Source organism: Cataglyphis hispanica, chromosome 2, assembly GCF_021464435.1.
Source record: "Cataglyphis hispanica isolate Lineage 1 chromosome 2, ULB_Chis1_1.0, whole genome shotgun sequence".
Classification (NCBI taxonomy): domain Eukaryota; kingdom Metazoa; phylum Arthropoda; class Insecta; order Hymenoptera; family Formicidae; genus Cataglyphis; species Cataglyphis hispanica.
Window position 1 is genome coordinate 11555794 of NC_065955.1, and position 9712 is coordinate 11565505.

Here is a 9712-nt window from a genome sequence, read left to right on the forward strand (position 1 = left end):
TCTGTAGTTTTAAATTTTTGTTGATCGCTATCGACTCATATGTAATTTTCCCTCAACTGTCAATTCAAATCTACTTTAATAGAGTAGAGATGTAATATTCAAAAAAATGTATATATATATATAGTTTTTAGAAAAATATTTATATTTAATTATCTTATGGTTCATCAAATTGTTTGCGTCGCTATTGAAAGATAGAATTACTTTTATATATTTTTAATAGGGCTATGACGAAAGAATTTAGAAGTAAATCGATTTTTTCTAGTTCTATAGTGTTCTGGTCATTACATCGTTTTCCGTCGGTGTTCTTTACGTCGACAGGTGTACGGGGGCGATGCCTAGGTGATCGCCCACCACGCGAACCGCATATTAAGACATGTTACATGTGCATGCCGTATATCCAGTCATTGGTGTGACAGCATCGGCACCGAGTGACCATCGCGACTCGCATCGAGGGACTCTTTCTGAAAATCTTGATCCAACTCTATGGTTTACATACAACGATTTTTAAAGGATTTTTAGTCCCAGAAAATATTCTTTTTACTAGTGTCACTCGACGCGTAGTTTCTAACGAGATGAATCATCGTGATAATTATCGAGAAACGATGTAACGCGACGATTCAAGAGTGACGCGATTCTGTTGCGGTTGGCCAAATGATCGATCAACCGGATCGAGCGTAGATCGCAGTGCGTCGCGTTCAAGTTTGAAATACTTACATCACAAAACTGGTGTAAGAGTAATATTCCACCCATTACTGGAGTAACATTCCGATTATAAATAATTCGTCAAAACGCGCGAGACTGGCAAAAACGTCGCAAAAGATTGAGCAAAATCACAAAAAAGCGGATGAGACACAATAGTGTTGCGGAATAAATACAGCGAGGGATCAGCCGGCGAACAAAACTTCTTGTTGACAATTGAGATTTTAAAGTGAGAACTCATAAATAGAAAATTGAAAAGAAAAAATTGGATTTTTATATAAAATTAGCATTATTTGTATCAGATTGTATCGTATATAATGGAAAAAACATAATAATGCTTGACACGTCGCTGGATCGACTCTCATCCGGTGTTTGACAAATACGTAGAACGAGAATGGTACGGACAACTCGCGCGACGAAGGTGAGGCGGTTATTTACATTATTATAATTTTTACTGACACTGAGATGACGCTATAAAAATGCAAATGTGAAGTTATATATAAGGATTTTTAATAACGAATTTTTAATATATAATTTCTTATCACTTGCTTTTCAAATTGCACTATTAAAGCCTATGCTCTATTTTTATTATTACGTTCTATTGTTTATTATTACGATACACATACATATATGTGCATACGATACCCACAGCGAAATTTCGAATTGTTTTGAATTTTTTATAATTTTGTAATCCCTTTCTAATCAAGTACGAAGAATTAACGTTGCAAAAATAGGCTAAAACCTCGACATTTGACGCGAAAACGAGTTGACAATGAATCCATTTTCCTCAGCATGGAACAAAGTTTGCGTTCACGATAGAAACCGTATGGAAATAAACGCACTAAAGTTTATATTTACGATAAAAATCTTACGAAAGTGAACGCACTAAAATTATTATAATAGCTATCATAAAATCACCAATTTATCATAAAGCAAAGTATTATTGAGAATATGTTTCTTATTTGTTTTTCAATAGAGGAGAGAGAGAGTGACAAACTTACAAATAAAATACATTTTACATTACATTAATGTGCTTAATGATCGATGTGAAATATTTTATTAATATTTTATTACAGTTTTTATTATAGATAATTAAAATAATCATGTGTCTTTGCATGCATTTTATGTTCATACATTGTATTTACAATCTTGTTAATGAAATATATATATATAAGAAATAGATACAAGATAGATATAAGAAATGAAATGTTACAAGCTGCAAAGAGGCGATAAAGTCTTTAGCACTCTGCGAACGAATATAGTAGATGTAAATTTATATCCACCAAAATATGGTCCACTGTAAAGCTACAGAAGGCTATCTTTATCCATATCCTCCTCTGAAGACAATTTTGCCGGTACTTACGCGATTATTTATGATAAAACCATGATAAATTAAGAGTTAAAAATTGTGAATTGAAATAAGTAAGCAAACAAAAATGATCACAAATAAATATCGATAGAGAAGCGCTATTTATTTAATAATTTTATATAACAAAAATTATTTTATACAAAAATTTTTCTAAGAAATCTAAAAAAAATTTTAAATGTGTTAATAAACGTCTGTTTATTGATATTTATCTGTTCGCTTGGTTCGAATCCAGCTTCATATCTTAGATAAAATCGGTCCAAGAGTCTTAACTGTTACACCGGTTGCCGAATGCCGGTACCAAAAGCAATCACCATTTTTGGTTCGCCGCGTGGCGTGGAAATGAAAAATAGAGAGAGAGAAAAGAGCGCGATTTTGATCGATGATTTTGAGAGGCGTCGCGACGCGCGATGTCTGTCGCGATGAGTCTATCCGAGATATATTTCAATCCGCTTTTCTCGCGCGCTGCAACGACTGCTGTTAATACGTACGTGGCATCGCACAGAGATATATAACGTTCGCTCGCTCGTGGCTGCGCCGTGCTATTATTAGTCCTCGGTCATCGGAGAGGAACCTCTGCATGCGCGAGCAAAGAGGCGACGACGACGACGGCGACGACGACGACGACAACGACGCACGCACGCACGTTCGACGCGGAAAAGTCGCGCCTCTCGTCCGTGAAAGAGAACTCGCCGCCGGGAAATTCATCTTCGTGTTGCACGTGCGTGCCGAAAGATTCCGTTTCCGTGTGTGTATTTCCGGTGATCTGTGCGCGAGAACAAGGATTTCCGCAGCATCCGCTTCGTTGTAAACCTTGGGAAGGATGATTCTCGCACGCTTTTCACTGTGAGTGTCTCTTCTGCCATTCCCCTGACGCTTTTTGTCTGATACATTGGGACACCCATAGTTTTAATCATTTTTTAATATTTTTTGTACACATATATATATATGCGGGAGAGGACGTGCACCTTGCTCAAAGTCTCGCCTTTCGATTATCGATGAATAAACGCGTAGAAAGATTGATATAAAGATTAATTAAAGTTAAGTGTGTAGTTCAACTTATCTTCTCTGTCTCTTTTTAATTCCACGCTTAGAGCAGACAGAGACAGTCAGTCAGAGAACTCTGACTAATGTTAAAGAACAGCTCGCGCGCGATCAATTTCGAAATGTGTATGTAGCGTCGAATTCATCGAAATTACATCGGTTCCAACATCTGTTCTTTTGCTTCACTTTGAATGACATTTTGTACTTATATTTCTCGGCATTTTCAATTGTCAACAAATGTCACGCGCGGGACAATAATAATACTTGCGTACGAATTGCGTACGATATATATTATATCTCCTCCAATTTTTTATTTGAAATATATAAAAATTTTTTATTTTGTTCTTTCTAAGAGAAGAGATCAGCAATTTTTCAAAAATTATAGATATTGAATAATTAAACAAAGTTAATGTAAAAATGCATCTCTCGTAATGACTGATTCAAACGATATATTGATCGGCGTGGATAGAAAAATCTATATGTAAATTAAGGAATAGTATGTAATAATAATATATAATATATAATGATGCGGATTTTTTTTAATTACAATCAAAAAAAAAAAAAAGAGAAGAAATTTTATAAAAATATAAATTTCTAACATATCTCTTATTTCGAAATTGTAAAAATTGACTTTATATTACGATCGTTGAATTCTTTCTGTTTTCTCCAATTTATCTTAATTTTTTTATTTATTGCGATGCTCATATCTATGATAACTGAAACGGGATGTGAAATAAACAACTTGGATAAAATATGTTTTATTATGAGATACGAAAAAGATGATGCAAGCAGAGTGAGTGGCAGACTAATTTAATGTTACACCAACTATTTCATTTTTTGTTACATTTCCAATTAACGTTTTTTATAATACAAAACTGTCCGTGAGAATAGATTGGTGCGTGTATTAAGCCTACGCACTTAATGCCGTGTTCATGATGTGTGTATCGTTTATGACATCCCGCGTGCTTCGCGACTTGTTATCATAACGATGAGTCTCTGCACATTAGCCAATGCGTCCATTGCATTTATTTTAATGTGTTATAACGAGAAAATGTTCTTATATGTACTCTTTGCGGTAAATACGTCTGCTACATACATATAGTGAATAATGCACATGCAATGTAATGTTTACAAATGTGAGAGGTGAATGCCAAGATTTTGCTAGATCAGAAATATTATTTTGAAACATTGGATTTTGTAATCAAGGATTTAGACTTGCCAATACACGATGAAGATCTTGCGGACTAAAAGAATTATCTGTTGAAAAGAATTATATGTTTATATAAAAGGAAAAATTTTATTTCATATTAGATTCTTCTGTCATAGTTCAAAGTTGATCTCAAAAAAATCTTGAAAATGATATATTTAAGAATTATATATACGTTTTACAATATTGTAACTCTTAATGGTTTCTACAAACAAATTTATTTTGTAAAAATAATTTTTATTGCTATTGAAATGTCTATAAAATCGTAAAATCATGCTGTAATTATATTATATATGTATTGAAAAATAAGATACAATACATCGTACATTTAGAAATATTGCATTATTATTCAATCTTGGCAAGGTAATTTGTTATTAGATTTAAAATATAATAAAATAAAAAAAAATATATATATATAATTACAATTATCAAAAATCAAAATGAGGCAACACTCCCACTAGCATTCCTACTTTCTTACGTTTTAGGTGAATCATCTTTCCTACGTTTTATATTTGCATAAGTGGCAACCGAGTCTGAAAAGTTAATATTAGCCTTCAATAATATGAACGACGCAATTATTTTTAATTATCGTTGCAATGCAGTTTTGCAGCGAAAGAAAATTTTTTCTCGGTCTCAGGCACATACACACTACTGTTTCGAAGATAGACATTAGTTCTTTTCTTTCTTTTTATTTGATGTTCTTTGTTTTCTTTAGATGAGGGATGCGGTTCCGCAGAAAGGAAGTACTAACATAGCTACTCCCAAGTCCAAACCGTCCCTAGAAATATATCGACCCCCAGGTTCGTACTTTCTCGCATTAGGTGATGCGCGGTGTCGTAAATATTAATATGTCATTGCACATGAACGTCATCGTTTGATTTCATGGTCATCTTTAGGTGGGAGAGCGGAAGGAACCACGGCAAACGTCACTAATCTCCGTTTAAACGTGCATGCCAAAGAATTCACTATGAAGCAGAACGATTCACATCTCTCTAAGTGAGTGAACCCAATGAACTATATTTAAGAAGCGTTGCCGTGTGAAATTTTGTTTCACGATGCTTTTCGTTTTCCAAAGCCGTTCAAATAAGAATTAAAATAAAATATTTAGATGCTAGAATTTTTTGCCTTCATATATTATAAAATAAATTTTTATTTGAGTTTGTGTTGCTATGAATCGCTTTGATACGTTATTAAGCTGTAATGATCTTTAATCCTAGAATAATCACAATTTTTTTAATTAATTATGTAACAATTAATAGCAACAGATTCAAAATTTTTATCAAGTTTAAATTCATGTTAATTTTCTATTAATTACACAAATAAAAGAATAATAATTCAAAGTTTTTGATCAGTCAATCTTTTGCCGTTTTATTGTCAAATTATTAGTAATATTACTAACAATAATATATTAAATATGTGTGTGTATATGAATATTTTTGGATAAATTAATTGATTGGATGAGAGCCCAAAGTTTACAGAATTTTAGATAGGATTCTGAATTTGGATTAATCTTGTAAATAATAAAAACGAACAGGTCACGAATTAACGCATCCGAGCGCTCCACGTATTATCTACAGCACAGTAAATCGAGTGGTAATGTTCACCGATATCTCTACGCTCAGCAACAGCTGCAGCATCCTCTTCAGCAGCAACATCAACTCTCACCTCGTCATTCTCAGAGTAGCCATCATTCGACAACGAATTCTACATTACGTCAGTCTCATCCTTTAGATACGTCCGCGTCCAGCGGAAACATCTTACACGTAAGTAAAATGCAATGAAAGTCCGAGATACAAACTGCATATATCAAAACTGGAAAATTTTATTGTAAAATTATCATTAGTTGATATTATTATTTTTAATATTATAATTTTTATTATATTTATTATATTTAATATTTATTATATTTATTATAATTATATAATTTTTAATGTTCCTGAAATATCTTTGAATATATATATACATATATATATATTATAAAATTAATTAAAACGATTTTGTTTTTTCACCAGGCTGCGAATAGAGTACATTTCAACGTAGATCAAAATGAAGTCAAGACGAATTCCGCAAAACCAGGCAAGCTTACTAAATCGCACACCTTTGTGTCCACTTATGGTCTGAAGCGTTCCAAGAGTTTGAATTCGGACATATTAGCTGCTAAAGCATTCAACATCGCGGATGCTTCCGAACTCGGAAAATTTCCTTCACCTGTTCAAGATATACTTTTGCGAGCGATAGAAGGTAATGGAATCTGTGTGTCTATTATTGTTAAAATATATTAAATTAAAAAGAGAGACTTGAGAATAGACTAGTGTCGTTTCAATCTTAGAAGCAAATGATACATATTACAAACTTTATTTAAAACATGATTTAAGAATACGAATTAGTAGCAAAAATCAGTAGTAAAAATAGATAAATATATGAATTGATGACGTGGAACTTTTAATACTAAAAGATGTTACTCAGCAGTTAGAAATAATTGATAATTTTTTTCACAGATCCAAATCTTCTAAACGCGAGAACATTGATGGAACTAGTACGGCATATTCTGGAAAGAGTAGTGGGAAGTCGCAAATATGCCGAACCGGCAGCTAAAGTTTGCATCACAATTATAGAGGTCATTATATATCTTTATAATCTTCTTTTTTTTATAGAAAAATTATTAATAGATGAAGATTTGTTTGGCTATAGATATGTTTTTTTTCCACAAATTATACAAGAAATAAAGATGAGAAAAAAATATCTGAAAAATCAGAATTTTATGATTTAATTTTTAATAACAGAAATAAATATTATTAAAAAAAGCATAATCATTTAAGATAAATGTTATATATAGATATTACTGTGACTCGCATTTTTATTATTTTATTTTATTTTCTATGTTATTTTATAGGTGTAAGAAAATTGTAAACATTTTTTCATTCTTCCTCTTTCAATAATATTCAATTTAAAATTTCTAATAATGATTATGGTATTCAATTATCCATATCAGTATGATTCATATTTTTATTAATAATAATAATTTAAAAATACGTTTTGCATGCACAGAAAGAAACGAAGGAAACTTTTTTGGAATCTTTGCTAAATATGTGTCAGCAGTGGTATCAGGATCGCGCTAGATTACTATACGATAATACGACCTGTTATCGATACTCGGCCTTTATGACGTTTCTCAACGAGATGTATTGCCAGGTATAATTAATTATACAATCTTACTTATTACACATTATATTTAACGATTCTCCGAGTAATAAAAAAAAGCGGCTCAATTTTCTCGATCTAATAATTTAACTTCGCGTTTTTGCTTCAATAATTCATATTTGTAAATCTATTTTTTTTTTTTATTACTTTTATCACATGTTACGACAGCGGTAAGCATGCTTGATCGTACCCGCATACACGTGCGTAATCCCGTAATTGCAGCTAAAGCGGCGGCAGCTACAGTTAAAAACGCAACAGGAGGGCGTTCCTCCCGGACGCGTGCTCCTCACGCTGCTTTGGAAGTGTTGCCAGGATTGTTTGCAACCGCCCGTCATCAACTCGCTCGCCGAGGTACGTCCACGAAATTAATGAGCTAATCCAATATGTAACTTGTCATTGATATTTCTTGATATTTCTTTATTTTTTAATTTTAGAAATTTGAATTTTAATCTTTTAATTATTTTTAAATTTTTATCCATAGCAATTAATCTGAACGAATTAGAATTTATTATGATTCGATTTTTGAATTGATATAAAATTCATTACGACCAAGTTTTTCATTACAAATTTCAGTGGAAGCATGATATAAGTTTATAATTATAATCAACAAATAAAAGAAATTTTATTGAAGATAAACTTCGTTAAATTATAAGCTTACTTTATTTTTGCATTGAACTCTTTAGCTCTCTTAAATCTTTGATTTTTTCAATAGAAAATTATTACAATGAGAGATTAATTTATATCTTCAATTAACTTGTGTGTACCATAGACAAATTGCTTGTTCATCATCCTCACGTGCATCGGCAAGGACCTAGCTGCGGAGCTGCCGGCGCAGCTGCAGCAGCTTCTTGGCAGCGTTCGCGATGCCTTCTTAGCAGAGGAGACGATTCTGCCGCCAGTCAAGCGAACGCTCCTACAGCTGATCGAACTCCACGCCGCGCATTGGCAGCTACCGGCCCCGGCGGTGGTTTACTACTATCCTTCGAACTCGAACTCCAAGTGACCGCTACTCGAGTATATCTCCGTCCGTTTACTCGGATTTAACGCGAGTGGATATGCGCGAAAGTACGGATGTGTAGTTCCTTACTTTGTTATTTCTATATTGGGTCGAAATGTTTTTTTCAACGAAAATTACGCGGAGCACAGACGGAGTTTTATTTTATTTCTCGATACGATAAAAAAAAAGCACGAACGAAAGGACGATGTCGATTTACGTCATTTTCTCTTTTTCGAAGAATCACGAATAGAGTTTGCGATGATCTCCTTCTGCGAAACGAAAATTGTTATCCGATGACACTGTATGCAGACGATGGTGCGAATAAACAAGTTCTTTTGCATAGATAAATCGAAAGATAAATTGTGATAATTAATTTTCAAGGATGAATAACGCGATCGAGAAGGGATTCCAGCGAAAAACATGTTATAATGTATTCAACTGTTATCCCGCATCGTAAATCAGCGAGGAGTCGACTTTATCGCGGGAGAAAAGGGTGAAAGACCTCGCGTCTCCGAAACGAAGAAGCGACTGCGTCAATAAACTCGTTTGATTTTTTTTTGTTGCGATTCTTTCCACCGATTTGTGCCAAGGGCGATAAAAGAGATCGACCAGTAGACGCGATTTCTCTGCGGATTGTGTCATAATGCCTCCATCGAACCGCACCTTTTGTCTCTCTCTCTTGACAATACCATCGCTGCGAATCTTTCCGAATCCGGATAAGCAGATTCATTACGTTTAATTAAGACGCGTATAAACCGTTACAAAGATCAGGGAACCGAAATACGAGTCTACAATTTCGATATAAGAAAGAACGAGAGCTCGCTTGCGCGTGCACTAGCTTAATTACGGTACTTAATTACGGATAGTAATTATCCGAGACGATGCAATCGTCTAGAAATCATAAATACATTCTAATCGTTTCAAGCGCGCTTTAGATGGTAGATATTTTTTAAATTTCTGTATGGTTTGGATATGATATTCGATGAAATGAGATAAATCGATGTTCATTGTGTATCAATATATCGATGCAAATTACACAAAAAAAAATTACCTTGCGAGATCAATTACGTATGTAACGTATGTATCAATATATTACCCTACCTTTTCCAATCGTGCTCATTTGTCGGCTCATAAAAGAAGAACGCGTAAGAAGAAGTCGCGTCGTTGACACGGATTTTTCTTGTCATTTCCACTCGAG

General features: G+C 33.5%; 1 protein-coding gene across 4 annotated transcripts; it reads left to right on the forward strand.

Annotated features, from left to right (window-relative positions):
• The first annotated feature begins 426 nt into the window (after positions 1-426).
• LOC126855349 (MIF4G domain-containing protein) lies at positions 427-9578 on the forward strand. 4 transcript variants are annotated; one of them, XM_050602931.1, is made up of 10 exons: positions 427-928; positions 1002-1120; positions 5032-5116; positions 5213-5312; positions 5851-6079; positions 6329-6557; positions 6815-6933; positions 7365-7508; positions 7740-7868; positions 8287-9578. In XM_050602931.1, exons 2-10 carry the CDS (start codon positions 1094-1096, stop codon positions 8518-8520), a joined length of 1296 nt encoding a protein of 431 aa, XP_050458888.1. In that variant the 5' UTR covers positions 427-928; positions 1002-1093; the 3' UTR covers positions 8521-9578. The 4 variants fall into 4 exon arrangements, with proteins under 4 accessions (XP_050458888.1, XP_050458894.1, XP_050458879.1 ...); XM_050602937.1 differs by having other exon boundaries at positions 427-1120; XM_050602922.1 differs by lacking the exons at positions 427-928; positions 1002-1120 and adding an exon at positions 2624-2786.
• Positions 9579-9712: the final 134 nt, after the last annotated feature.

Coding starts and splice junctions, on each gene's coding strand:
- LOC126855349 (XM_050602922.1), top strand. CDS start 2,646: ATGCGCGAGCAAAGAGGCGACGACGACGACGGCGACGACGACGACGAC. Junction 5,117..5,212: donor AGAAATATATCGACCCCCAG/GTTCGTACTTTC, acceptor GGTCATCTTTAG/GTGGGAGAGCGGAAGGAACC. Junction 6,934..7,364: donor TTTGCATCACAATTATAGAG/GTCATTATATAT, acceptor TTGCATGCACAG/AAAGAAACGAAGGAAACTTT.